We start from the raw sequence: 27,939 nt of genomic DNA on the forward strand, positions 1-27,939 counted from the left end.
GCCAGCCGACGACATGGTTTGATCTTCGACAGTGACCTCTACCTTCGACCCGCTCTTATTCTTGCGGAGTAATGTGGGCGGAATGGAACTCTGAGGAATGCTCCCGCTGCGCCGTGCCGTGGGTGTGCCGTTTCGCTTTGCGCAGCTACCAGGTAGCTGGGTCTCGAGTGCCGAGGCCGGGCCAGGGTGAAACAGTTCTGACGGGGTTCGAGAGGGCCGGAATGCTGCTGCATGATCTCGCTTATTTGTGCACTTGAGAGTCGAATACCGTAAAGACCGAATATTATGCCCCGAAAACGAGGAGGCAGTTTGTCTACGATACGGCGATGATCAAGTGAAAGGCATGAATCGAGATGGTTCTGGCGAAGCAGACTCATTACTTCGACTTGGGACGAACGTGTTGTTAAAGATGCTCCAGTGAGGCACTGTCAAGAACGTGGTCCTGGTGGTGGCGGCCATGGCTTTGACCCATTTTGCCAGCATCAACCCAGCTACTTAGTCATTCCCAGTCTTTCACTATGCCACCATGGTGAATCATGAAGTCTTCGGCACGTGCGTTGTTGCGATCGAGAAGAGTTCTAGACCTCTCCACATGAGCCCCTGATTTTTGGTGACGGCTCTTGAGTTGTCAAGTTGGACATTTGTTGTTAAGAACTCCGAAACAAAGCAACCCAATATCAACAGTCGCCATCAGAAGGCTCAGCCCCCACGCTCACCCCCACGATCCAAAATCGCGACAGTGGTTGTCAAGATGACAAATTGTGCGACAAACCAAGTTCGTTCACCCCAGGCCAGGCTGGCCCCCTATCAGCCTTACACCTCCACGATCTACTGCCGTGAGAAACACTTGATCTCCTTCATGCAGAAACTCCAGATCGACATTGCAGAGAAGACACGTGCCGGTTTGTGTTATCGACCAAAACAAGAATAGAGGTGGCAAAATGTTGTAATGCTTGCTGAGAAACAAAAGTCAAGATCGACTGTGATGTGATATGCCTGTCATAATAATACAGCGTGTTATACAGTTGCTATTCCCATCCAAATGCGCCACAAGTCTCCGTGTAGAATGCCCGTCCATTATGCTCCCATCCAGATACGAATCCCGCGTCCAGTTTTATACACGCCCCAATGAATATGATGTCGAAACTAAATGGCACTGGCCAAGTACTTTCGCTGATCTTGCATCGAATTTCCCCAATGCTTCAGCCTCGCCTGCATCCCATATTCCCACTCGGGCAACGAGACCAACTCCTTGAGAAAAGGACCCTGCTTCCCCGTCTCGCTTGCTCTGACCCACGACGAGATGGCATTCAGCACCTTGAGTGAGTCGGCGTCAAATACCATGCCGGCCATACGCATCTCCTCAAACATGTTGAGCACACCTTCTGCATTGCCGTACCTATACCACAAAATCCTCACCAGCTCGTTGTAAAAGGGCGTGCTGGCTCCCAAAACGTAGCTTGCCGGCCCAAGCTCCTTGACGCGCGGTAAAATGTTCAAGGCCAGCGGTGATGGGTGGGAAAATCTTTGGTGGAACAGACGGAGGGCGGCTAGAAGATAGCGGGGGTACAGTGGACCGTAGATGTGCAGGGGAAATAGGTCATTGCCTGGTGCGTTTTCCTCGGCGTTGGCCGCAGGAGGAGCCGTATCAGCTTTTTTGCCATTGCGTCCCTTCGTCTTCAACACGGATGGCTCCAGCTTGTCCAACCCAAACCTGGCCACCATTGGAAAGACCTCCTTTTCTAAAATATCCCACAGCTCAAAGTCTGTTCTTGTGGCCTGCATCATCCCTTCGACTCGCGCGCGCTCGGCACGGCGGAGGGCTTCGTGCTGAACGGACTTGCCGAGTGGGTTGAGCACCATGTCGGGGTCAGCTCCAACGCGGGAGGCGGCACTTTCTGAATACCCATCGGGGCTCTTGAGCTCCTCGGCTTCGGTGATGTTGAGGGCTCGGCGGGCAGCATCACGGAGGCTCGGTGGAAAGCGCAAGAGAGCTTTGTTCCAGTCATTGGTGTTGGCTGCTTGTGTCATGGGGTGACTCTTGCCGTAGGGATGTTGGAGCTGTCTAGTATTTCTCGCTTCGACGTCGGCGGCATCTTGCATGATGATGTCGATTGTCTCACTAGCTGACGGCTGGGCTGGTAAATCCAAGGCCGCATCGCTCTTGGGCCAGCGCTGCTGCGTAGGCTTGAGGAGCGAGGGGTCTTGATGGCTCGAAGGTGACTGCTTGGCGGCAATTTCTTCAAAGATAGCCTTAAAGGCATCACGCTCGGTGGGTGTGATGGTCGATCGATCTCCAGCCTCTGTGAGAAGATGGTTCAATTCTCTGGGAGGGGGTCGCTCGTAGTCTTCTGGAAGCTCGAAGGGGATGGATTCTCTTTTCGGGCCACCGGAAGCAGGGCCTCGCCTGTAAGATCCTGTTCTGCTTGGACGGGAGGATCTCCTTGGGGGCATATATGAAGACGGTCTGAGGGGCAGGTTTGTCGCCGCTGTGGTGTGCACAAAGGCTCGCAATGCTGGATTTGGAGCGGCATGCCGAGATATCCTCTGCAGGGTCCGGGTCTGGTAGAGAAATGGGAGAAGTGTTGTTGACATTTTGGAGACTGGTTGCGCACTATGAGTCCAGTCTTTGTTCGATGGGCAGGGCACAAGAATCTTTTGCGCACAGCACCGGCGGCAGCGCTATCCAAAATTTCCAAAAGAATTGCCTGCCGGGGTCGACAAATTGTGAGCGCTAGACTTCTCACAGTACTAGCGTCTGCTGTTCATTGTAGGGGAGTGGGGCAGCCAACCCCACCAGGTTTGCCCCGTGATTACGCGACTGGATTGCATTTGCGACTCGAGCGCGTCGGGCTTAATTGATTTTCAGCTGCCAACGCGACAGTTCACGTTTTGCTTTCTCTTGTCTTCGTCCACCTTCAGGTTGCTCTTTGGCACAAGGAACCTCCAACCTCGATCACCCTTGCTTAGTTTTTGGCAGCTCTTGACACCCTCCATTGGACTTTGACTTTTAGTTTCGAGATATTTAATTGCTCTCAGCTCGACACAAAATGCCCCCTAAGAAGGAGCCCGTCATCAGTGCCTTTGAACGGAAGCGTTTGGAGAACATTGCGGCGAACAATGCGATCCTCAGTGGGATATCAGCGACGGCTGATAAGATCATCCCTTCGAAAGCGACACCCACGAAAACCAAGGCGAAAAAATCTACGCCACGTAAACGCGAACCGACCAAAGTCGCCCATCAGCCCGCCACAAGAAGAAGCACGCGCTTAGCTGGTGTCGACGCTGACAACGACACCCTCAAGCGCAAGTTTGAGGTCGAGGTCGAGGCCGCGGCTGAGAAGGCGAAAGCCAAAAAGCTCCGAGTCAACGGAGACTTGCAGCTAGGAGACATTTCGGTAGAGGGGCGCAAATGGGAAGGCGGTGTTGACGGACTCGGGCTGCTCAAGGGCTTGTCAGTTCGCGGTGCCCAACCTGGTGTCAAAACCTTTGACGAAGACGATGTCGAGGAGACTTCAGATGAGAATCTCAAGGAGCTGAGACTGCGCATGCGCAATCTCAAGATGTACGATAAATGGCCAGTTGCCGGTATGTTGTCCATGATGCATTGGCTCACCCAACTCCAGGTTGACTGACACGAAGCAGACATTAAGATTGTTCCGCAGCGCATCTACTCAATGGGCTTCCATCCAACAGAGGACAAACCGATCATCTTTGCTGGCGATAAGGAAGGGGCCATGGGTATCTTCGATGCGTCCCAAGAGCCGATCAAGACCGAAGATGACGAAGACGAAGAAAGTTACTCTGACCCCGTGATATCAGCATTTAAGACGCACGCTCGCACCATTACCTCTTTTCAGTTTTCCTCCGTCGATGCCAATGCCGTCTACACATCCTCTTACGATTCTTCCATCCGCAAGCTCGACTTGGACAAGGGGGTATCCACTCAGGTTTTTGCCCCGGTCGATGCAGGCGTGGAGCTTCCCATCAGTGCAATGGACATACCGTCGACGGACCCAAACACGATTGTATTCTCGACACTAAATGGTCAGCTTGGACGCCATGACATCCGGACCAAGCCGGCGGATGCTGAGATCTGGCATCTCGTGGATCATAAAATCGGAGGGTTTTCTTTACATCCTCTACAGCCTCACCTTGTGGCTGCCGCATCGCTCGACCGCACTTTAAAGATCTGGGACTTGCGGAAAATACAAGGGACGGGGGATATGCGGAAGCCCGTCTTGCTGGGAGAGCATGAGTCCCGCTTGTCTGTCTCACATGCTAGCTGGAGCAGCGCCGGCCATATTGCGACGTCTAGCTACGATGATACCATCAAGATCTACTCTTTCCCTGATGCGGGCTCCTGGAAAGCAGGCGTCGAGCTTTTTGACGACCAGATGGAACCAGTGCACAAGATTGCCCATAACAATCAAACTGGACGCTGGGTAACCATCTTGAAGCCTCAGTGGCAGAAGAGCCCATTTGACGGGATTCAAAAGTTCGCCATTGGCAACATGAACCGGTTCGTGGACATTTATGCGGCGAACGGAGAGCAACTGGCACAGCTGGACGGCGATGGCATCACGGCTGTGCCGGCTGTAGCGCATTTTCACCCTACATTGGAATGGGTTGCCGGCGGTAATGCCAGCGGCAAGCTGTGCCTGTGGATGTAGCTTCTCTGTGATATCTTAGGAAATGGTTGAAGGGTTGTGTGGCTGGTTGGTTGGCATAGAGTGTGAGACGAGGCGTGCGACGTGATGATACCATGTACAATGCAACGGGAGTAATGTGTAGTATTTTGTATGAGAAACTTTTGTATGACATGGAGTAGGAGAAGGCAGAACTTGGAATAACTATATATATACAATGCTGGGCTACCAACATATGTCATCCGAAACGGCCTCGATGGCTGTTGGCCCCATCATCTGCTCATGCACAATGTGCGGCGGAGCAATCAATGCTGACGCGGCCGAGATACAGGGTGTGGGAATTCTGTCAATGATATTTCAAACCCATAGGGGGACTTTCCAGTTTCCCGTGCCCAGCTTCTAAATATCGGAAACTTTCCTAATCTCTGTCTCGCATGTGACTCCATCTCTTGGAGACACAAAGGCGAACATGGGCTTGGGGCTGGCGTCATGCGGTCCCACCGCTGGGCTGCCTATCGATAAGATAAGCGCAATCTTCAACCATCAGGTACCCACCTATCCAAAGGCAGCCTTGGGTGGACCCGAACAAGAATATCAACCCATCAAGAGAGAGGATTTGGCATCGGGGAGCATCTGATGCCATGTCGCCATAACCACAGCTCTGTAGCTCAAGCCATCACCTGAGTAACCGCGAGATACTGCGTAAAACACGGAAACCTTGGAAAACGGCATTTGACAAGATCCCGGGTCAAAGTCGCGGCGGCTGTGGATTCCCTGCGCACCCGCTAAGCCCAATGCCGTCAAGGCACCCACTTGGCAGCAGACGCCCTGTCATCACCGTTCAGTGCGTGCATCAATCAACTCGGACCGCCTCGCTGTGCTCCGTCAACATCCGACACCTACCTTAGCACAGCGACCAGCGACACAACGGCGGTCCCTCTCACTGGCCAACCTCTTTTTTTTCTTTTTTTTTTTTTACCTCGTACCGCACATCTGTACTCCCCTAGAAACACAACTCCATCTTGTACCTATCCAGACTTTATTGACCGGTGATGCCGTGCTGCCTCATCCCCCAGCTCCGACCAACCCCACCTGATAAGCCCTACGGTTCGGCGCTAGGCTCCCTTGGCTTGTATCGCTGCCATCACCTGCCATCAACCACCTATCCACCATCCCCCAGCCTAGACCGCTGTCTGCCAGCCTGCAGAACGGTGTCACCTCTTCTCCAGGCATCCGACCGTCTGGTTCTTCCAATCTCTCTTCCTGCCAGCTGCGGTACGGAACCCTCGTTCATCACGGCACAAAGACAAGTGCATAGGGTTCCATTACGACAGCCTCGCTTTACCCGTCTCTTAGACGGTAGCAGTCGTCCACCATGGCTACTCCCAGTCAGTCAACGTCGTCTGCCGTTGCAGTTCCAATTGCTCCAGTAGAGAATACAACTGCTCCCTCTCCTGCCCCCACGAGCTCCCAGTCAGCCGCCCTCTCCAAGTCACAACACCTCGCCCACCCCCCTCCATCATCGGCCGTAAGAACACCGAATGCCGCCAGCCACGACGAGCGCACAGTGCGCCGCGTTTCACGAAAACTCCAAAAGAAACGCCATGACGACGAACACACTCCCACCATGGAGCTCCCCGAATCACTGAAACAACAAGGCGACCATGCTGATAGCGATGAGGAAGTACTGCGGCCCGAGGGCTATGGCGGCGGCATGTTTATGAACATGAACCAGAGCATATTCGGTCTGATAGCAGCAGCCGGTAGCCAAGCCGACTTTGGCGATCGCTTCGAAGGCCAGAGCTCGGACGAAGACGATAACGACGTCGAAAGGGAAAATCCGATGGCCATGACCATTGCTGGGCACAAAGCCTTGCACCACAAGCCCTCCAAAAGTTTGAGCAGCCATCTTGCTCAGTCGACAGTGTTGAGGAAACATGGCGCCACCTCGAACAAGGCTGAAAGCAAGCATCGTAGAAAGATATCCGAGAGCCGTTTATTGCGCTCTGTGCCTGGCCTTTCCAAGTTGACTTCCAGGGCCAAGTCAAGCCTAAAGCCGCCGAAACCACAGGACGCAGAGACCGAAAAACCGGGCGAGATGGATGACAAAGTCGAAGAAGCTTCTGCTTCTCAACCAGCTTCTGAGGTCACGCCTACGATCGAAATCACCAGGACCGAAAGTCGACAGACAGCACCGGTTATGAGCCGGATGCTGGAGGCGCGCGCGCAAATGGCTGCACGACCAAGCTTCGATCTGGAGAGGCCCTCGGGTGAACAAGCACACAGGCCAGAAGCTGGCGAAACAGGACCAACAGAACTGGCCAAGAGGCTCCAGGAGATCTTCCAGTTTGATACCCCAGAAGAAGTCATCAATGGTGGGTGACACGGATCCAACAGGAGGACATTAATAATTGGGGCACTGACTAACGGAGAAACCATGCAGAATTTCCATGCTGGCTCCTTCAAAATGTATTACTCCAAGGATACATGTATATCACGGCCGGCCACGTTGCCTTTTACGCATACCTGCCCAAGAAAGCCGTAAGACTCGTCCTGTTTCGTCAGTAACACCCCCGAAGCTAATGATACGTAGAATGAGGTGACAAAATCTGGATATCTTGCCAAGTGTGGCAAGCACAACCCCAAGTACAACCGCTACTTCTTCAGGCTCAAGGGAGATGTCCTGTCGTATTACAGAGACACCCAAAACCTATACTTTCCCAGCGGCCAAGTCGATCTCAGATACGGCATATCCGCAGAGATCACCGACAAGGACAAGGAAGGTGTCAACTTCACCATTGTGACCCACAAGAGAACCTACTACTTTAAAGCCGACAGCTCGTCTAGTGCCAAGGAATGGGTCAAGAGCCTGCGCAAGGTGATCTTCAAATCACACAACGATGGCGACAGCGTGAAGATCTCGTTGCCCATCGCCAACATTCTTGATGTGGAAGAAACCCAAATGTTGGGTTTCGCCGAAACGTGCAAGATACGAGTCATTGACAACGATGAGACATACGCCATCGACGAGGTATGCCTCCTGATTGTTTGTGCTGTCATGTCGAGACACTGACCAATGATGACCATCAGTATTTCTTCTCCTTCTTCAGCTTTAGCGAAGAAGCCATTGACGTTCTCAAGACGCTCGTGGAGGGTTCTTCCTCGCAAACGCCAGGACAGAATGAGCTCGATGAACCTGCCTCGGAGGCACAGTCGAAGCGAACCAGCACGAGCGGCAGTCGTGAGCAAGTGCTCAAATCACTCAATACCCGTGGAGGCAAGATTACCCAGAGCATCAAAACCACGCTGTCGCCCATCTCGCCAGGACAACGTTCACCGAGCCCGCGCCCATGTCTCGACGGGCCCCGCACTAGTTTTGATGGGTTTCGGCCTTTCAGCAGGCGAAGTGTTGATGTCAGCCGCGACGATATCCGCGGAAAGTCCCCACGTCGAAGCTTTAGCGAACGCCGGACTTCCTTCCACAGGCGCCATTTGTCTGAGAGTGGGACCGATCAAGATATGGAGAGACAAGAAGGCAGTGATTCTTATGTCCAAAGCATGGAGGACCCCAGCCAAGCGAGCATGTCTGGACTGATCGTCTCCGGAAGCAGCGAAGCCCCTTCGGCAAGCCAGATCCTTAGAGGGAGTGAGGTCTTTCACAACCCAGCCATCCACAGGTCGGCCTCAGCACCCCGCGCGCGGAATGAGGCAGCCGTGCCCGAGGCGCCAGGAACAGTCAAGGCCTCACGGCCCCCATCGATTTCAGCTCAGAATGGTGAAACGGAGGGAAATCAGGCCATGCCAACGCTGCAGAACACTGCCACAGTGGGGACCTTCCCCTTCAAGGGTGCTGGTGCGCTCATGGGCTATCTGGATAGACAGTCCAGGAGGATGAGCAATCTCCTCGCAACAGAGTCTATGGGATATGTTGAGAAGGTATCAGGTATGTGGAAGGGCGGCAAGAAACACTATGACGAGCCTGCCGGCTTAAGAACCGATGAAGAAGATGCTGAAGACAACCCCGATGAGCGAGCCACCCATGAAGCCCGGTTCAGGGAACACTTTGCCCTGCCCAAGACTGAGAAGCTCCAGGCTGCCTACTATGCGCACATGATGCGCGTACTTCCGCTCTACGGCAAAATCTACATCGGTAATCGTCACTTTTGCTTCCGCAGCCTGCTGCCAGGCACCCGCACCAAGCTTGTCCTTCCGCTCAAGGATATCGAAAATGTCGATAAAGAGAAGGGCTTCCGGTTTGGCTACGCCGGTTTAGTGGTGGTGATCCGTGGCCATGAAGAGCTCTTCTTCGAGTTCAACCGGGCCGAGATACGTGATGACTGCACCATCACGGTTCTGCAGAACCTGGAGGCGACCCGATATGTTCGTGATTCGGGTCTGTTGGACAGTGAGGATGCAGAAGATGCGCAGGCTGCTGTGGCGGAGCGGGATGCACTCCGGGAGGCCCGGAACGAGGAGTTTCCACATCATGAGGTCAAGCTGCCCCATGACGCCCATTGTGTCTCTGAAGCGCCGACCATTTTGTTTGATGATCCCAAGGCTTCCATCCTCAACTTTAAGCCCAGCAAGTCCATGAAGATCACTTGTCTTACGATTGGGTCTCGTGGAGATGTTCAACCCTATATTGCCCTTTGCAAACGACTGATGAAGGATGGCCATCGTCCCAGGATTTGCACTCACGCCGAGTTCCGAGACTGGATCGAGAGTCATGGGATTGAGTTTTGCCCTGTTGGTGGTGACCCAAGCGAGCTGATGAGGCTCTGCATTCAGAACGGCACCTTCACCTGGGCATTTCTCAAAGAGGCGAACTCGACGATGCGTGGCTGGCTTGACGACCTTCTTGTCACGGCTTGGGAAGCGTGCAAGGGCAGCGACCTCTTGATCGAATCACCCAGTGCCATGGCTGGCATTCACATCGCAGAGGCTCTTGGCATCCCATACTTCCGCGCCTTCACGATGCCGTGGACCCGCACTCGCGCCTACCCCCACGCCTTCATCATGCCTGGACAAAAGCTTGGAGGAGCCTACAATTACGTGACCTACACTCTGTTTGACAATGTGTTTTGGCAAACCACCGCCAGTCAAATCAACCGGTGGCGCAACGTCTGGCTTGGGTTGCCAAACACGACACTTGACAAGCTGCAGATTAACAAGGTCCCGTTCTTGTACAACTTCTCTCCGTTTGTGGTCCCACCGCCCATTGACTTTAGTGACTGGATCCGCGTCACCGGGTACTGGTTTCTCGACGAGGGCAACGAGAACAAGTGGCAACCGTCCAAGGAGCTGCTCGACTTCATCGACAAGGCCCGGGCAGACGGCAAAAAGCTTGTGTACGTTGGCTTTGGGTCTATTATAGTGCCTGACCCGGCCAAGATGACACAAGAGGTGATTGATGCTGTGCAGAAGGCGGATGTCAGATGCATTCTGAGCAAAGGCTGGAGTGACCGGTTACCTGGCTCGGGGGATGAAAAGGTTCCTGGTCCTGAAGAGGCCAAGGTTGAGCCACAGCTGCCGGAGGAGATCTTCCAGATCCAGTCAGCACCTCATGACTGGTTGTTCAAGCAGATTGATGCTGCTGCTCACCATGGGGGAAGCGGAACTACGGGTGCCAGTTTGCGGGCTGGCATTCCCACGATTATCAGGCCATTTTTTGGTGACCAGTTCTTCTTTGGAAGCCGGGTTGAGGACTTGGGAGTGGGAATCTGTCTCAAGAAGTGGGGGGCGAATTCTTTTGCAAGGGCGCTGTGGGAGGCTACGCACAGCGAGAGGATGATTGTGAAGGCGAGGGTGTTGGGGGAGCAGATTCGAAAAGTATGTTTCACACCGACTGCCCTATGTATACACTCGCGATGGTTACTGACAATGGAATTTAGGAAAATGGAGTTGACACAGCGGTCCAGTGCATCTACCGCGACATGGAATATGCCACCAATCTCATCCGGTCCAAGATGGGTAAGAACCATGCTCGGACAGGTGAGAATGTCAGCATGATGGAGGCCAACCTCAACAACGAGGATGAGGAGGAGAGCTGGACCTTTGTGGGAGACTCGGACACGGTCGAAGACTTGAGTTCCGAGGCTCTCATGAAGACGGTAGCCGATCTCAGAGACCTTCAAGCTTATCATGGCGACAATGCCGACAAGACTCAGGGTAATACCGTGGTAGGGGGCGCGGTGGGCGCTGGAGTGGAGACGGTGAAGGGGAAGGGGGTGAGTTAATTGTGCTGTCTGTGCGGTGATTTGGATCTGATGTTTTGCGATGGTTTCTTTCCTTGGTTTGACGCACAGCTCTTGTTTCTTTGACAATAACATTCGTCCTGTGGCTTGGTGAAAGTTTTTGTACCTACCTACATGGCAAAGAGGCCTGAGATGACTAACTGTTTTTTTTGTTTTTTTCCTCTTACAGGTTCAGATTTGGAGGTGGTTGTTTGGATAAACAGAGGAGGGGGAGGGCTAGCAACCGGGCGTTTTTGGGTTTCCTATTTTTTTTTTCCTTTTACGACGGGGAGATGATGCCTTTTTTCAACGCGCAATGGTAAATAATGAACGACATCGGAGCATAATGAGGCAAGACGATTTCAAGAGCAGGGCTTACAGCACCTGCCCTCGGTTGAGATGAAACAGATACAGAGATAGGAGATACAAACTTTGATAGAGGGTGCCGACGGGGGAGAGACTGGATATTTAAGTAAGAGGGGCAAAGGGCTTCTTAATGCTATCGAGTCTTTCCTATAGGTACTATTAGTGGACATATGGGTGGTGGGAGGTAATGAATTGTAAACATCTCTTCAGAGTGAATGTTGGGTTTTGTTTGAGTGATGCTTAATGTGGTATTTTGGAGCAGAATGGATATGTGATGTACACAACTTACGAAAGAATCTTTTGAGACAAAATGTAAAATGCAGCAAAAGACTTTACCTGATATATGTATATGTATGTAGATGTTGGTTTTGTTTTTCTAGGTTCAGAAATAAGAGGGGAATGAAAATCTGCAACGCCTAGACTATTTCCAGTTCATGATGCCAGACATGCAAACACGGAGACCTTTTCGAAGCCGCCTGAATCTTGTTGATTTGGTGTATAACTGTAGAAAAATGACATGACCGGGCTCTTGAAATGCTCCCAGTTGTAGATTTCATTCCTTCAACTATATTGAAGAGGTCAAGACACTCGGAGATGCTCCAGATGTTTCAAAAGCCAGATATATATCCATACAAGAAAGGCCTCACACAGACCAAAGAACCTGGCCGATACGTGGATGACAAGTTTTCAATACCCTGATTGTCTTTGACAACGGTTTGCTACCTGACAGATATACCAAACGGCTGGGATGGAACTTTCCTTGGCTGCAGAGTCTTGTGACTGGGCGGAGAGACAAAGACTCATTGATTCTCTTGCTCCTGGGCAGAGCCACCCTTGGTTTGTCAAGGGACGGCTAGAATTAGATAGGTTTCCATGTTTGCCCACGCGCACGGAGTAAAACACGCGGCAAGACCAACTGAAAGCATAGCGATAATTATTGTGAATAGTTTGCACGGTTGGACTGCAACTATTCACATCTCATCCACAGAGGGGGGGAACCAAGGGTGTGATGGATATGTTTTCGCCTCTGGGGGACATGTTTCAGGAGCAGCTTCAGAGGCAGCAGTCGAGTCACTGTGTCAGGAGACCTTGGTGGATGATGACAGACCACGGACAGGGAATGCGGGAGGTGGATGATTGATTGCGTCACGCCACTTTGGCTTTGGATTGGATCAAGAGAGCTTCCAGAAGGTCTGTATTTGACTGGTAGGCTAGAGCCGCACGTTGGAGCAGGTGGAAGAGCTGATCCGAACATATACACCACACAAGATCATAGCCAGTCCAAACTGTTGGAATATGGCCGGCAGAAAGGAATGTATTGACAATGAAGGAGAAAGCGAGTCAGTGGATGAGTGGATGGAATGCATCTCTTCCGAGTTTGAGCCACAGCACCAGCCACAACTGACCCCGCAACCGGGAGAGCAGCAGCAGGTGGTGGTGGAAACTGGCCAACCAAAGGCGGCCTTGAAGCGGAGGAGCCCCGGAAAGGGTACAAAAGGGCCTGCCCATCCCGCCCAATCTTGGGGGAAGGCCCCAAGGCCGGTTCCATTGCGACGACGACTCCCATCACTTTTTTTTTTTACACAATTACATCACCTGGTATCTATTTTTGCTACACAGCCTCCCAACTTTATACACATATCGACACAAGCTGCACAAGCCCTACATTTGTCAACAAGAGCATAGCTTGGTGCCAGTCGAACTTCCACACATCCATCAACAAGTCTACGGATTTAGATACCGTTGACACACCTCTGTCGTTCGGCTTGCTCGTTTTGATATCTCCGGCGGCGCAAAGTGGCTCGAGCGTCTCTTGCTCAGAATTGCGACAGACCAATCAGCATCCTTCTAGAAGCTTGGACCACCCACCCATCTCAGCTGCACGACGCTAGGCCCTGTTTGAACCGATAGCTCCCCACCACCTGCAGCTTCGATTGCTGCAACTGATTGTGAGCTTTCACAGGAGTCGCGATCCAGGACATAAGTTGCGGAAACTTGGCCGTTGTTTGCTTCCTTCCCAACTTCACCACAACGAACCCATCCATCAATACTTGTTCCACGCGTGTCATCGCGCGATGGGTAGAGACAGGAAGCTTCATTCGTAAGGATTTTCCTTCAAAACCACTAGAGCAGCAACAGTCCCTCGAACTAGGTAACAAAAGCTGACCCATCACACACTCGACAGCCGACTACCTTTCATCGACTCACGAACATAAAACCAATCCTTTCAGAACAAACACGCGCACGACCCCCAAACAATGGGGAAAACCAAAACAATTCGGCTGGGTAACCGGCTGCGGTACCCCATCACCATCGTCCGCCTCCTCAAGAACCCCGGCGACACGGTCAAAAAGCAAGATGCGCTTATGGAGTACTCGTTCAAATGGTACAAGGAAGTCGGCGACACCATTCGCGGCGAGACGTGGGAGGAGGAGCAAACCACCTACGCGGACTGGAGCTCGCCCTCGGATGGTACCCTCAACGCCTGGAGCATCAAGGAGGGTCAGGTCATCAAGCAGGACGGGCCCTGCGTGCTGATTGACGAGGACTGTTCCCACGAGATCCAGTTCCAGGGACTTTGCGCCATCTGCGGAAAGGACATGACCGAGGCCAACTGGGCCGCCGAGACGCGCGACACAGAGCGCGCCCCCATCAGCATGGTGCACGACCAGACGAACCTCACCGTCAGCAGCACCCACGCCCAAAAATCGGAGCGTGAGCTGCAGAAGAGATTGCTGGAGAGCCGCAAGCTCAGTTTGGTGGTGGATCTGGACCAGACGGTTATTCAGGCCTGCATTGATCCCACGGTGGGGGAGTGGATGAAGGACCCGACGAACCCAAATTACGACTCGGTCAAGAATGTCAAGACGTTTCAGCTGGATGACGGGCCGCACGCGGTGGTGAGGAAATGTTGGTACTACATCAAAATGCGCCCGGGCTTGGAGGGGTTCCTGAAGCGGATTTCCACCATGTACGAGCTGCATGTCTACACCATGGGCACTCGCGCCTACGCGCAAAATGTGGCGCGTGTTATCGACCCGGAGAAGAAGTTGTTTGGCAACCGAGTTATTAGTCGCGACGAAAACGGCAACATGTACTCAAAGAGTTTGCAGCGCTTATTCCCTGTCAGCACCAACATGGTGGTGATTATCGATGACAGATCCGACGTTTGGCCGCATAACAGGCCCAACCTCGTCAAGGTCACCCCGTACGAGTTCTTCAAGGGAATCGGCGATATCAACGCGAGCTTTTTGCCAAAGAGACAGGATTTGCTCACCTCGGCGCCGTCGACGAATGGTGTCAAGAAGGCGGAGAAGCCGGCCGATAAGAACGCCAAGGCTGTCGCGACAGGCAAGGATACTGATGAGGTGACAAAGGAACAGCTTGAGGAACAGCAGTCGGCGCTGGAGAAGCAGATTAATGAACGACCGCTACAATTACTTCAGGAGAAGCAGGACAAGGAGGATGAGGAGGCGGAGAAGGCTACGGGCCACTCGGATGATAGTGCTTCGTCTCGATCTTCGTCGCCACCACCACAGCGACACAAGGTCCTCCTGGACGACGACAGGGAACTCGAGTTTTTGGAGAAACACCTCACGCAACTACACAAGGCTTACTATGCTAGCTACGATCAAAAGAAGTCGAAGCGAACCATTGGCGAGGATGTGCCTGATGTAGGGAACCTACTCAACAACCTCAAGGCCAAGGTGCTTAGAGGGCATCAAATCGCCTTGTCGGGTGTTTTGCCCCAAAACACGGATATTTACCGGTCAGAAATCGGGCAGCAAATCACCAGCTTTGGCGCCAGGCTTAGGTCGACAGTCAGCAAAGAAGTGACACATCTTGTTGTAAACACTTCTCAGCCAGGAACGGCCAAGCTCAATGCTGCCAGGCGGTACCCTCATATCAAGGTTGTCGGTCTGGAGTGGCTCGCGCAGTGCTTTACTGAGTGGACATCTGTGGATGAGACTCCATATCTGTACTTCAAGGAGGATGCTAATAACGTCGGAGCTGCTCGCCAAGCTGAAGAGTCATCCGATGACAACGATGAAGATATGGGGGGCATTGAGACGGGAAATACCGCGCCCAGGACCCCGCAGCAAAAGATGAATAAGCTGCAAATACAGCTACCCCCTCGAGGTGACGACCAGGATGACGACGACGCAGACGACGATGAAGACGGACTGCTGCCGGATGAGGTGGAGGAAGGACAAATGTCGCCTATCGACGGGCTGAAGACCTTTAACTGGGGGTCGGCCGAGGACGAATTGGCAGAGTTCCTTGCGTCTGGATCGGACGATGACGATGACGACGAGGATATGGACGAGGAGGACGAGGAGGACGACGAAGATTTTGCTCCTCCTGATGAGTCGGAGTCGTCTTCCTCGTCGGAGGAGTCGAGCGCCAGTCGGAAGAGGAGCCGGAGTCGGAGTGGCAGTCCGGCGACTCGAAAGAGGAAGTTGGAGGATGATGTCGGTGATGGGGAAGAGGATGGGAACAACGATGACGAAGGTGAGGAGAACAGCCCTGCGAAGAGAATGAGGAGGATGAAGAGCGCGAGGGGGTCTTCGCTGAGGCACCAGTATGAGGCTGCGCCTGATTTGCCTACACCGGCGGTGACGGGGGATGAAGATGGTGTTGAGGACAAGGTGGAGGAGGAGGGGCAGAACTTTACTGACCTTGACGAGGAGGCTCTGGCGGCTGATCTTGAGGCTGAGTTTGCGGCGGATCTGGAGGCGGAGTTTAATTCCGCGTGAAGGGGGTGATTCTGTTGTACATAGCTATTTACTTGGTATTTTCCACTCTCGGCGGGGGTTCTACGGTTGGGTTTTGGGTTGGTTGGTTTTGGGGGTTGGGGGGGGTGGAGGTTGTTTCTTGTGAGCAGGCAAAGCGGGCGTCGTGGCTGCATTGATGCATTTTGGGCAGAGATTCTTTTATTAATTTTCGTTCTTTGTTGTCTTGAGTAAATTTCGGGAGGAAATATACCCCTTACAGCCATCTATCTTTTATTAGGTTCTTCAGAGATGATTTTCGTGTTCTGACAGTGAATGTTGGAAATGGCATTTGAGCAATTGGCCCATCCTGAGCTTGTCCGTGCGCAGATCTGCGATGCCAAGCGTTACGTAATCTTTGTTGCTGAGGCTCCCCACCAAATAATGGTCCGTGCGCCGAACCCGGTGCTGTCGTCAATTCCAAGCACCTCTGGGGGAAGCCTTCCTGATCGCCGATTGAAGACACTACCCAGACAACACCAACCCTCGCTCGCCCCCCAAGAACCGTCCTCTCGCCGTAACACACGATTTGCTGGGCGGGCACCTACGATTGACGAAGAAAGCGAAAACACTCAGGTACGAGGACGAGTGAATGAATCCAGAGGAGCAGGAGGGCAACAGTTGACGAGGTGGAATAGGGAGGACAGAAACAGAAAGATTGCCCAAGATGCCGCAGGATATGCCGCCTGTTGGGGGGTATGGGGCTGTGCAGTACAAGGTTGGTGTTTTTTCTCTTCCAGAGGGGTGGGGGTGAGGGGTTAGGGCGACAACGATGGATGGACAACGAGGTCGATGATGAGATTAGGATGGGTATTGGGGGGCAGCGGATAGGATTGAGTGGCGGGAAGGGGTAGACGACGGAGAAATATTCTTGAAGGGGATCAATCAGGCCTGCGGAGAGAAGGAAGCGACGGCGGCGGGTGCAAGACTGTTCGGCACTTTGTTTTGCAGTGAGGACCGAAGGACAGAGAGAGACACGGCGGGAATTCAAGAGATAACGAACGCACACAGCTGGTGGTGGAATACTTTGGTTGGGACAAATCATGGGTACATCTGGAAGCCGAAACTACATTGACGACATCGAAGCTCGCACGCAACATGGAAGCGCCTGGATCAAGAGGAGGAAGAACGCAGGACATCAAGACCTGGAGCTGACGTTTTTGGCTTTATAGCGCAACCTCCCCGCCCACGGCCTTTTCCGTCCCCGTAACCTTATCCTCGCCTCGGCAGGCCTGATGGTCTACGGCTGGTACCAGCTTGTTGTGGGTGTCAGAGAGATGAAGTATTTTTTACCTTTTTTTGCCCCTTGTTTCGAAGAAACCCAAAAGACTGATGATTTCCGCCCAGTGAAATGGCCCGCGAAAAGATGTGGGCGCGTATCCACCTCATCCCTATGCTCCAGGCCGAGTGCGACCGCGACCTTGTCCGCAGACACCTGGCTGACCAGGCGAGGGAGAAGGAGCTGTTGGGGGAGAACTTTAAGGTTTACAACTCTGATAGGTATGTCTTTTTTTTTTTTATTCTTTTTTCCATGTGTGGGAAAAGGGTGCTAATATTGAGAGTAGATACGTCCGGCCTACCTTTGCGGCTGTGCCTCAGCATGTTACGAAATAGATGGGAGTCTTGACGATGGGCGGATGGATGTTGGAGGGATACCTAGACTATTACAGAAAAAAAGAGAGTTTATGCTTGTGTTTGAGAGGGTGTGTATATACTTGATGAAGACAATAGAGGGGACACTTACAGACTTGAAGTTCAAGCATAACAAGGGGTAGTGGTGGACAGGGTGTAAGCTCTGAGCCACGCTCAAGCTTGGGGTTTGAGGACTCGAGTCATTCAACCAGGGCATTCCAACCCACCACACACATACCACACTCCACAACCACACAAACTCTTTTGATATGACGTAGGAAAGAGGCAACAAACATCAAATATGGGTATAGCCTCGCCCGGCTAGCTCAATCGGTAGAGCGTGAGACTCTTAAGGAGTACTCCGAAATCTCAAGGTTGTGGGTTCGACCCCCACGTCGGGCTCAATTCCCGTCGGACGATTGATTCGATATTCTTTTTTGACTTTTTCATCTGTTATTTTTGAACCGTGTTGGTGGTGGTTACATCTACCATGCTTCAAGTTTTGCTGCCCACAATCGCTGCGACTTGAAGAGTGTGTTAGCCAGCACTTTTAGTACCTCGCCCAATGAGAGAAGATGGCTAAAGTCGTAGCATCAGGCATGTTTTCTCAAAATCGTCTGCAGAGGATATTGCGTTCGTCCTCTCGGTCATTTTCCTGTGTTCACCTAAGAGACGTGACAAAACTTCAAGAGAACCTGTTTCGGTACTGTAACCCAAACAGAAAAGTGTTCTTGATAGGGGGTGATGAGCAGAACATGAACACCATCAGCGCCGTCAGTCACCCACCTACGATAGAACTTGGACATAAACGTTTCAAATACCCGAGAAATAAAAGCTTCCTTCAGTGTGATATAAACAACAAACATGATGCTCTGGTATTTTAACTTTGACCAACAACACGCAATCCAACACCAAACACCCCCCCCTTTACGCAGCCCCCTTAACAACCCTAAAGCCCTCGGAAACCACCTTGGCAATCTCCTCATTCTTATGCTGCAACAGCCCCAGGGCAAAAGCAACATCGTTCCACTGCCGCTCGGTATCGCACCTCGGCAGCCTCGCGGCAAGTTTATCCGCCAGCTGTTTGGCGTGTTTATCCTGTTTTTTACTCATTAGCATCATCACCCCTTCATGCTCACCCCTCCCAAAAAAAACATACCTTCTCAACAAACCCCAACAAAAACCTCACTATCCTCCTGAAACTCTCCTCATCAATCCTCTGATCGGCACTCAGCAGCGAAAACATGTCCACAAAGTGGTTATAAACCGCATTGTCCTTTGTCGACAGCTCGGTAAAGAACATCCTCGCCAGATCCGCAATCCTCTTGTCCTCATCCTCCAGGCACTTTGCCATCTCCCCCAGCTGGCCCTTGACCTTGACCTGGCCAGCCAGGATCAAAAACGTCAACGTCATGAGACAAGTCCTCTTGACCGACGCGTCCGAATCCGCCAGACGACGATACAAGAAATCAGTATTCTCATCAATAAGATGATTAAAGCACACAGCCATGTCCCCAAGCGCAATGACAGCGTTGGACCGGACCGTCGCGTCGGCGGAGCGCTCCATGATGGTGATTAGCAGAGGGAGATTCGCCTCGCAGTACTCAGACGAGACGCACATCAGCTTGGCTAGGCACAGCGTGGCCGCCTGCTGGAGGTTGCGATCTTTGTACGTGGTGTTGTTGGCGCAGATCTCGCTGACCATGGGGCCAAAGATGGCCAGCAAGGACCGTCCGTCGTACAGGAGCTCACGCTCGCGAATGTGCGCCATCGCTTCGGTAAAGTCGTCTTCTGTCGTGCCGCCGATGAGGTCGAGCTCGTCGCCTTCGTCTTCTGGTGCCGGGGCGGCGGCGGATTTCCGCTTGTTGCCGGCTGCTTTGCGCCCGGTCGAGGTGGTGGTGCCGGCAGAGAGGGTCGAAGCATCCTTGGCGGCGGCGGCGGACTTTTCCTTTTCTTGCTTGCGGCGCTTGAAATCCAACTCGCACAGCTCAAGATGTACAATTTGTTTGATGGCGACATGTCCAACGATGAACAACAGCTGCGAAAGAGCGACGGTGTTGTCCTTGTTTTGTTTTTTGGAAGGGGATTGTGGTGGCTGGCTGGACCCGGGAGGGGCTTGTGTCGGGGGAGCCAGAAGGGTTGGATCACCCTCCTCACCATCCTGAGTAGCCGGTGGACTCGCACTTGACAAAGGGACCGATTCATCCCTCGATGTTGGCCTGGACGCCTGCGACGAGAAAACAGACTTGGTCTTGCGCCGGATAATCTCCGAGCACAGCACATCCGGATGTCTTGACAGAGCATAGATAGCATTAATAGCCTGCTCAGCAACGCCATACCACTCCTTGCTCTCGGTAGAAACCTCGGTGATGGCAGCCAGCCGGGCAAGAACAGCATGGTCGTTAGACAGCCTGGAGAACTTGATGGCAGACTCCTTGGCTGAGCGGCCACTTGGGTTGATACGCCTAAGAGCAACACAAGTAAACTTGGCAAGCTGCAAGTCGGCACGGCCGTGAGACCCGAGACCAGTGCGCAACATGGTTTCCATCTCACCCACGACAATCTCTGGGCTGGCAGTGGCCAGCATACCGAGCACAATGATGGCGCCCCTTCTCTGCTTGCGCGAGATCTCCCTCTTCTGGACACCGTACACCTGCCAGAGCTTGGCAATCACAATCTCGGAAATCATGCCCTGCTTCATCATGGTAGCCAGCAACTGCTCAAGCGAGGTGAGCTCAGCAGGAGTAGCACCAAAAGTCAGACTGATCATGTTGCGGGCAATGTAGTTGGCCGCATCGTTGGGGCTGAAGCTGTCGGGCGCCTCAAAGAAGAGACGCTTGTAGCACTCGATGAGGTGAGTCTGCACACCCTTGCCCTCGTCGCTGTTGCCCTTGGTCCAGATCAGTCTCAGCATGCGCCGGATGCCAACCTTGTTCTGCTCGATATTGTAGGCATCGCCAATCTCGAAGAAGTCCATGGCCTCAATGACCTCGCTCTTGTTCTTGGAGCCAAGAAGCTGGCAAACGGTGGTGGTGGCCTCGTGAAGAACATCGATAAACTTGAGCGCCTCGCTGTAGTATCTCTTGGTGAGAGTGAGCTTCTCGATAGCCTCTGATGTGGCAGCCTCTTCTTGGGCTTTGCGAATGGCGGCCACCTTTTCCTCCTCGGTCATTTCGGCAGGCGACTTTTGTGATGGGTCGAGCTGTGTCGCGTCAATCTGGGTGGCATCGTCGAGCAGTCCGGCATCCACGGTGGTGTTGGCGTTCCCGTCAAGGCCTGGCGCATCAACCGGAGGCTTCAGAGCATCAAGCTCGGCATCCACCTTGTCCAACCGTTCCTGCCAATCCTTTCTCGCGAGCTGTGCACCATGAAGCGCGGTGAAGGGATGTGTCCTAATCAGCGCGCCCAGCAACTTGATGGCGTTCCTCCTGACGTGACTACTCTTGTCCTCCAAACTCTGGCAGGCCAACTCGGCGGCTTTTTGTCTCCTCTTGGGAAACTTTTGCTCCAGCTCACAAATCTTGAGATAGACTTGCATCGTCCTGCAACGGCAGTAGGGGTTAATATCCAAGAATCTTTCCTCCAACACATCGAAAAAGGCATTCATCTGTGACTTGTGGTTCTCTCCTCTTTCATCCGACTTGCTGAGGTAGACAAGCATGTTTCCAAACACTTCGATGAGGGCGCTACGGAGGGTGTGCGATTCACTGTCGAGCTGCTTGGCCAACAGAGTGACTTGCTTAATGATCAGTCTGGGGGCCAGCTCGGACAGCTTGACCATGAAGGTCGAAACAGATTTTGGTCCCTTGTTGTCATTGCTGTTGAACTCCTTGTTGCTCAACTCTCTCAGAATCTCATCTGCCAGCTGTGGGTAGTCGTATTGTTCGGCCAGGATGTGGAGCAGCTCGGCCATGGGCTCCGAGAGATGCTCGAAATATGTGAGATTTTGTACAATGGAGATTTGGGCGGCTATCACGGTCAGAAATGGACTTGCACGCACCGTCATCAACAAACTCACCATAAGCATGCCCGTGATGCTTGACGGCCACACACAGCACCTTGAAGGTGTGCATTCGGATGCTGGTATTTTTAACCCGCTGCTCGCTCTCGAGTATCATATAAACCGGGCGGGTTAGCAGGGAGATGAAGGTGTCGCGCTCCGAGGTTGTGAGAAAGATCTTGCCCAACTTTAACCGAAGAACCTTACACATGGTGTTGAGGGCAATCTCGAGCTGTGTCGAAGAGTCCCAGCTGCCGTCCTTGCCGACCTCCTTCCTGCCTTTTGGCTTGCCTCGGCGTGCTGGCATGTTGGTGGAGGACTTTTCCGCCGCCTTGGTCTCGACGGCGGCGATCGTCCACTGAAGAAGAAAGCCGTACATCTCGAGAAGCATCTTGTGGTGGGCGATGAGTTCCTGTTCGTCAGATTCGAGGTCATGGTGGATGACATCGGCCTCGGTGGCCATGCCGGAGGTGATCAAGTCAAATATCTTGCTCAGAGCATGGGCGGAGAGATAGGATGTGTACCTGGATAGTTTAAACAGTTCAGAAACAGGTTCTTTCATACGACAAGCTGGCGCACCGGGATCTGGTGGACGGGGCTCCTTGGAAGGAGGCGTTCCTGCCATCATCGAAGAGGAGAAGGAGTTGTTGGGAACAAGCGAAGAAGAAACAGGGGAAATGGGTGCACACTTTAGTAGGAACTGTAATGAATCGAAGATGCTGCTTCTGGTGATGGCATCTGGGTTCTCGGCGACGGCATCCACAATGGGATTTAGCACCCCGTTGATGATGGCATTGTCCGAGAGGGACTCGGGGTCATTTTCGCAGTCAACCAGCGCGCTGTCGGCCTCGGGGGTTGGAATGGCCGCTGGATCGCTCATGTAATGCTTGAGCGCATCGTTGATATCGAAGCTGACGCTGTCCATGGTGGACAACGGCGGATAGGAGAAGTATCGCGGTGCGCGGGGTTATGTTGTGGTGGTGGTGATGATCGGGTCGCAATAGCAGAGTACAGGAACAGGATGATGTTCTTTCGCTGACAGGTCGTTAATTCGTAAAAGCTATCGTTTCCGTCGTCGCTGTTGTCGTCTGGCGGCCAGCAGGCGCTCTCGGTGCTCTGTCGTCGGGTGTCGTCGCTGTCGCAAAAAGTCAAGTCCAAGTCTGGGCGCAACACAACACAACACAACACAGCAGCAGTTTCCCCCCTCGTTTGCGATTTGTCGATTTTCCGGTGTGGGGATCCCCTGGCAACTGCCCCAATTGTTTGTTGACTTTGGTGGGTTCCCTTCTGTCGCGTCCTCGCTGCAGAAGCTCGCGTCTTGGTCTGTGCTCTGCCCCTCCACCCCAGCCCTGTCATTGATTCTGACACAGAACCAATTGCATGGCAGGTACCTTTGTCTCTTTCCATTTAAAACACGCCAATTAGTTTTGTCTCTTAGTTGGTCTATTAACGGTACATATTCCCAGCTCATGCATTGTCTTTGATTGTTCGAATTGGGTCAACTGTGGTGGACTACAGCTGTTAGCGACAATGGCGACCGTTGCGCCCCCACGGCGCTCTCGAGAGGAGTCTTTTCGCATCCATGATGACGTCCCGTCGACTGGGGATACCGAGATGAACGAACACGACTTCCAAGACGAAGAGGTCGATGATGGGGAGACAGAGCGCGGCCACGAGGCTGAGCAGGTAGAGGAACAAGAACAGGAAGAGCAGGAGGAGCAGGAGGAACCAGAGTCAGAATATACAGAGAGTTCCGACGACGACATGGCCGTCGACAGCAATATCCAGTACGACATGGACAAGTTGCAGGACAGCTTCCCTGGCTTCAGGTCGAAATACAGGTTGATCAAGAGGATCGGAGAGGGTGCGTCAAGCTTGTTCAAGTTGAGACATTGGACCAGCCAACTGACAGACTTTGGTAACATAGGAACCTTTTCAACCGTCTACAAAGCCGAAGACCTGGCATACGACCGATACGATAACTCGTGGGACTTTGACAGAGACAGCGACAAGTGGACACCACCACCACTGAAGAGCTACAGCAGCGGCCACCACCAGCCTTCACGACGTCGCAAACCGAAATACGTCGCCATCAAGAAGATTTACGTGACCTCTTCCCCCACCCGCATCCTCAACGAACTCGAGCTTCTCCACGACCTCCGAGACTGCGAAAATGTTTGTCCCTTGATCACAGCTTTTCGCGCCACCGACCAAGTCGTTGCCATCCTCCCATACTTTAGGCATGCCGATTTCCGGGACTATTTCAGGAAAATGACCGTCCCTGATATCGCCATCTACCTCCGATCGCTCTTCACCGCCCTTGCCAGCGTACACAGGCAACACATCCTTCATCGCGACATCAAGCCGACCAACTTTCTCTACGACCCTGAATCACGAAGGGGTGTACTGGTCGATTTTGGTCTGGCTGAGCGCGAGGGGTCAGAGTGCAAGCCATGTCTTTGCCACGATGACTATCAGACTCGCAAAGCTCGGCTTGCAAACCACAATCCCAAGGCGACCATTGGTGGCTATCCCAAGCAGGACACCCGGCCGTCTAGACGCGCCAACCGTGCCGGCACCCGTGGTTTCCGCGCGCCAGAAGTCTTGTTCAAGTGTACTGAACAAACCACCAAGATTGACATCTGGAGTGTTGGTGTTATTCTGTTGACTATCCTGTCGAAGCGCTTCCCTTTCTTCAATTCTGCAGACGATGTCGAGGCTATGATTGAGATAGCGACCATTTTTGGCCGAGAGAAGATGAAGGAGGCGGGAAAGCTGCACGGATGTGCATTCGAGACTACAATCCCAACAATTGGATCGGGAGGTTTTAGTTTTGAGAGGATTATCCTGTGGAGCACATGTCGCAGCGACTCGGAGAAGACATTGCCTGCTGATGAGAAGTTGGCTGTCGAGTTTTTGAAGAGATGCCTGGACCTGGACCCACGACACCGCATCAGTGCCGAGGAGGCGCTGGAGCACGAGTTTTTGCAAGTAGGGATGCTGTCTTCTAGCGAGAGGGCGGGAGATGACGACGAGATGGACATTTTGCAGGTCCGAGCAAGCATTGCATGAGGCGTTGAGGTGCATGGTGAACGGAGCAAGGAAGGGGTGAAGTTTTTATTGTATATATATACACATATTCATGGCGGGGGGAGTTTGCCGGGCGATGGGGGCATTGATGGAGTTAATGGGTCATAATACCACATGATAAATATGAGCGATGTAATTGTGTTGGTTGTCCTTTTCATGTTTTGTGCAAGTCCCCTGAACCGCCCCTTTTTTGGGTTTGTTTGTTGACCTGGCGGCCACTCACGTGACGGCGCTGCGACTTGAGCTTGTGCCATTCTTTCCTCATTTGCTCGACCACGGTTTCATCTCAGCAGTTGCATGTCCGTCATCAAATCTGACGAAGTTTTGTTTTTGGCTTGATCGACTTTAACTTATCCATTTCACTTACGGTTTCAATACCCTTAATTCTCGAATAAAATCGAGCAAGACCAAATTTCTGCCCCAACACCACCATCATCACCACAGCAAATGGCCGCGCCCACCAGTGAAGAACCGATCGATTTCCACCACCCTTACACCCCCTACCCTGTCCAGCTAGAGTTCATGCGCACGGTCTATGATGTTCTGGAGAGAGGCAACGGCCAGGTCGGGATTTTGGAATCGCCTACTGGTACAGGGAAGTCGCTTTCGCTTATCTGCTCTGCGATCACCTGGTTGAGGAACCACAAGAGGAAGGGGTTTGATGCTGGGTTGGATGAGACGAAGAGGCAGATGGTGGGGGAGCCGGAGTGGATGGTTGAGACTGCGCTGAGAAGGAAGAGGGAGGAGTTGGTGGGGAAGTGGGAGGAGCGGGAGGAGAGGTTGGAGAGGTTGAGGAGGAAGGAAAAAGAGTTGGAGGAGAGGGGGAGGGAGAGAAAACGGGTTAGGGTTGAGGAGGGGCAGATGGGGGGGAGGAAAGAGGTGGATGAGGAGGAGGAGTTTTTGGTGGTGGTGGGGGGTGGTGAGGATGAGAGGGATGAAGAGGGGCTGAGTAGGGAGACGAGAGAGATGATGGTTAAGGTTGGACTGGGGGGGTGGAAGAAAGAGGAGGAGGAAAGGGATGGGGACGAGGGAGATGGGGAGGGGATAAAGGTGAGTTTCATGGTTGCTGGGGGCTTAGTGCAAACTATATTCTAACGAGTGGCAGATCTATTACACGTCGAGGACGCATTCACAGCTGACGCAGTTTATTTCTGAGTTACGGCGGCCGGAGTTTCCACCATCGCTGCCGGTAGAAATACTCGAGAAAGATGGAAAAGAAGAGACGAAAGAAACAGTCAAAGAAATCACACTATCTTCTCGGCAAAAGCTGTGCATCAACCCAACTGTTGCCCGTCTGGGTTCTGTTTCAGCAATCAACGACCGGTGCACAGAGCTTCAGCAGTCAAAATCCAAAGAGAAATGCGCGTTTATGCCCAACACGGAAAATTTAAAGCAAACCCACCAGTTCAGGGATACCACCTTGGCCACGGTGCCAGATATCGAGGACATGTACAGGATAGGGAAACAGCTGCAGGTTTGCCCTTACTATGCATCTCGGACCGCCATACCAGGTGCTGAGATTATCACTCTGCCGTATCCGCTGCTGCTGCAGAAGAACGCAAGAGAGGCGCTGGGGATCGAGCTGGAAGGGAGTGTGGTGATTATTGATGAAGCCCACAATATCATGGACGCTGTGGCGAATGTGTATGCCGCCGATATCCGGCTGAGCGAGCTAAGGAGAGGCAGGCAAATGTTGGGTGTTTACGTCAAGAGGTTTGGCAAGAAGTTGAAAGGCGAGAACAGAGTCATGGTGGCCCAGATAGGCAAGGTGGTGGAATCCCTCAAGGACTGGTTGGAAACGCAGTTGCAGGTCAAGGTAGGTCCTTTTTCCGCAAACTTCTGAGTCTGAAACTGACCTCTGTCCCAGGGCGACCAAGGAATCGCCGACCCAAACTCGCTCCTGAAAAGCCGCGGCGCCGACCAAATCAACCTCTACACCCTAATGAAATACATTCAAGATTCCAAACTCGCCTACAAAGTCGAAAGCTACATCGCTCATGCCGAGGACTCCCAAGACAGCTCACCAAAATCGTCCACCCCCGTCCTCCACACCTTGGTGTCCTTCCTAGCGGCGCTCACAAACCTCAGCACCGAAGGTCGAATCTTTTATGAAAAGCTTCCAGGCGACAACCCCGACATCAAGCTTTCTTACTTGTTGCTCTCCCCCACGCACGCCTTCTCGTCCATCGCCTCGTCCGCCAGAGCGGTTATCTTAGCCGGCGGCACCATGTCCCCGTTTGAAGACTACAAAGCCCACTTATTCCCCGAGCTGCCGGGTGGTAAGCTGACCACCCTGAGCTGTGGGCATGTCATACCCGAAACAAACTTGTTTGTGCACACTCTGGCGTCGTACAAGCCTGGCGGGTTGGACACGTTTGAGTTTAGCTTTGGGAAGAGGTCGGACAAGACCATGATCAAGAACTTGGGGTTGGTGCTGTTGAATATTTGTTCTGTGGCGCCGGATGGGGTGGTGGTTTTCTTTCCTAGCTATGGGTATCTAGATGAGGTGGTGGGTGTTTGGCAGCAGGGGGAGGGGGATGGGGGAGGGAAGTCCATTTGGGAGAGGTTGGAGGCGAAGAAACCGCTTTTTCGGGATATGTCGTCGTCGACGGGTGGGGGTGCTTCTTCGACGGATGATATTTTGGGTCGGTATTCTACCGCTGTCGATGCCCCGGATAGACCGCACAGAGGGGCGGTGCTGTTTTCCGTTATTGGGGGGAGGTTATCAGAGGGGATCAATTTCTCTGATGCGCTGTGTCGGTTGGTGTTGATTGTTGGGTTGCCGTATCCGAATTTACACTCGCCCGAGTGGAAGGCTAGGATTGAGTATTTGGAGAGCACGTGTGTTGCTAGAGGAGGAAGCAAGGAAGAGGCGAAGGTGGAAGCCAGGGAATTTTACGAAAATGCGGCCATGAGGGCGGTGAATCAGAGTATTGGACGAGCTGTGAGGCATAGGGGGGATTGGAGCGGGATTGTGCTTGTTGATCGGAGATATGGGATGGAGAGGGTGAGGGGCAAGTTACCGGGGTGGATTAGGAATGGGATGAAAGGGGAGGGGATGGATAACAGAGGGGTGGCGGGGTTGATGGGAGGGTTGGGGGCTTTTTTCAGGGGAAAGGCTTGAGCTGGGATGGGGCTACACACGTCATGTTTGCCTGCCGGAGTGTCTGTTCAGCTCAGCTGTAGTCTCTGAAACG

General features: G+C 52.9%; 8 protein-coding genes and 1 non-coding gene across 9 annotated transcripts; 7 read left to right on the plus strand and 2 right to left on the minus strand.

Moving 5' to 3' along the window:
* Positions 1 to 1,146: 1,146 nt before the first annotated feature.
* QC763_506600 (uncharacterized protein) lies at positions 1,147 to 2,595 on the minus strand (the record flags this gene model as incomplete). The annotated part of the gene is made up of 1 exon (XM_062913253.1): positions 1,147 to 2,595. One exon carries the CDS (start codon positions 2,593 to 2,595, stop codon positions 1,147 to 1,149), a length of 1,449 nt encoding a protein of 482 aa, XP_062764718.1.
* A 238-nt stretch (positions 2,596 to 2,833) lies between these two features.
* Positions 2,834 to 4,882, plus strand: QC763_506590 (uncharacterized protein). The gene is made up of 2 exons (XM_062913252.1): positions 2,834 to 3,588; positions 3,646 to 4,882. Exons 1-2 carry the CDS (start codon positions 3,051 to 3,053, stop codon positions 4,671 to 4,673), a joined length of 1,566 nt encoding a protein of 521 aa, XP_062764719.1. The 5' UTR covers positions 2,834 to 3,050; the 3' UTR covers positions 4,674 to 4,882.
* Positions 4,883 to 5,165: 283 nt separating this feature from the next.
* ATG26 (Sterol 3-beta-glucosyltransferase) lies at positions 5,166 to 11,570 on the plus strand. The gene is given in 6 exon segments (XM_062913251.1): positions 5,166 to 5,308; positions 5,317 to 7,024; positions 7,093 to 7,190; positions 7,243 to 7,680; positions 7,740 to 10,478; positions 10,541 to 11,570. Coding segments are annotated over 5 exon segments (4,620 nt in total). The 5' UTR covers positions 5,166 to 5,308; positions 5,317 to 6,024; the 3' UTR covers positions 10,886 to 11,570.
* A 1,936-nt stretch (positions 11,571 to 13,506) lies between these two features.
* Positions 13,507 to 16,005, plus strand: fcp1 (CTD phosphatase Fcp1; the record flags this gene model as incomplete). Its single annotated transcript, XM_062913250.1, has 1 exon — positions 13,507 to 16,005. The coding sequence occupies one exon, from the start codon at positions 13,507 to 13,509 to the stop codon at positions 16,003 to 16,005; it is 2,499 nt and encodes an 832-aa protein (XP_062764721.1).
* Positions 16,006 to 16,687: 682 nt separating this feature from the next.
* QC763_506560 (uncharacterized protein) lies at positions 16,688 to 17,895 on the plus strand (the record flags this gene model as incomplete). Its single annotated transcript, XM_062913249.1, has 4 exons — positions 16,688 to 16,738; positions 17,193 to 17,302; positions 17,368 to 17,520; positions 17,586 to 17,895. The coding sequence occupies 4 exons, from the start codon at positions 16,688 to 16,690 to the stop codon at positions 17,632 to 17,634; spliced, it is 363 nt and encodes a 120-aa protein (XP_062764722.1). The 3' UTR covers positions 17,635 to 17,895.
* A 72-nt stretch (positions 17,896 to 17,967) lies between these two features.
* Positions 17,968 to 18,054, plus strand: QC763_0074020. Its single transcript has one exon. It is a non-coding gene; the product is annotated as a tRNA-Lys (tRNA).
* Positions 18,055 to 18,420: 366 nt separating this feature from the next.
* Positions 18,421 to 22,903, minus strand: cnd1 (condensin complex non-SMC subunit Cnd1). The gene is made up of 3 exons (XM_062913248.1): positions 21,671 to 22,903; positions 18,812 to 21,621; positions 18,421 to 18,750 (listed from the first exon to the last, which is right to left on the minus strand). Exons 1-3 carry the CDS (start codon positions 22,575 to 22,577, stop codon positions 18,580 to 18,582), a joined length of 3,888 nt encoding a protein of 1,295 aa, XP_062764723.1. The 5' UTR covers positions 22,578 to 22,903; the 3' UTR covers positions 18,421 to 18,579.
* A 68-nt stretch (positions 22,904 to 22,971) lies between these two features.
* CDC7 (Cell division control protein 7) lies at positions 22,972 to 24,876 on the plus strand. The gene is made up of 2 exons (XM_062913247.1): positions 22,972 to 23,516; positions 23,580 to 24,876. The coding sequence occupies exons 1-2, from the start codon at positions 23,183 to 23,185 to the stop codon at positions 24,722 to 24,724; spliced, it is 1,479 nt and encodes a 492-aa protein (XP_062764724.1). The 5' UTR covers positions 22,972 to 23,182; the 3' UTR covers positions 24,725 to 24,876.
* A 313-nt stretch (positions 24,877 to 25,189) lies between these two features.
* CHL1 (ATP-dependent DNA helicase chl1) lies at positions 25,190 to 27,866 on the plus strand (the record flags this gene model as incomplete). Its single annotated transcript, XM_062913246.1, has 3 exons — positions 25,190 to 25,792; positions 25,842 to 26,558; positions 26,610 to 27,866. 3 exons carry the CDS (start codon positions 25,190 to 25,192, stop codon positions 27,864 to 27,866), a joined length of 2,577 nt encoding a protein of 858 aa, XP_062764725.1.
* Positions 27,867 to 27,939: the final 73 nt, after the last annotated feature.

This window comes from Podospora pseudopauciseta (genome assembly GCF_035222475.1).
Source record: "Podospora pseudopauciseta strain CBS 411.78 chromosome 5 map unlocalized CBS411.78m_5, whole genome shotgun sequence".
NCBI classification, from domain to species: Eukaryota; Fungi; Ascomycota; class Sordariomycetes; order Sordariales; family Podosporaceae; genus Podospora; species Podospora pseudopauciseta.

Coding starts and splice junctions, on each gene's coding strand:
- cnd1 (XM_062913248.1), bottom strand. CDS start 22,577: ATGGACAGCGTCAGCTTCGATATCAACGATGCGCTCAAGCATTACATG. Junction 21,622..21,670: donor GCATCACGGGCATGCTTATG/GTGAGTTTGTTG, acceptor TGACCGTGATAG/CCGCCCAAATCTCCATTGTA. Junction 18,751..18,811: donor TGTTGGGGTTTGTTGAGAAG/GTATGTTTTTTT, acceptor AGTAAAAAACAG/GATAAACACGCCAAACAGCT.
- CDC7 (XM_062913247.1), top strand. CDS start 23,183: ATGGCGACCGTTGCGCCCCCACGGCGCTCTCGAGAGGAGTCTTTTCGC. Junction 23,517..23,579: donor GATCAAGAGGATCGGAGAGG/GTGCGTCAAGCT, acceptor TTGGTAACATAG/GAACCTTTTCAACCGTCTAC.
- QC763_506590 (XM_062913252.1), top strand. CDS start 3,051: ATGCCCCCTAAGAAGGAGCCCGTCATCAGTGCCTTTGAACGGAAGCGT. Junction 3,589..3,645: donor CGATAAATGGCCAGTTGCCG/GTATGTTGTCCA, acceptor GACACGAAGCAG/ACATTAAGATTGTTCCGCAG.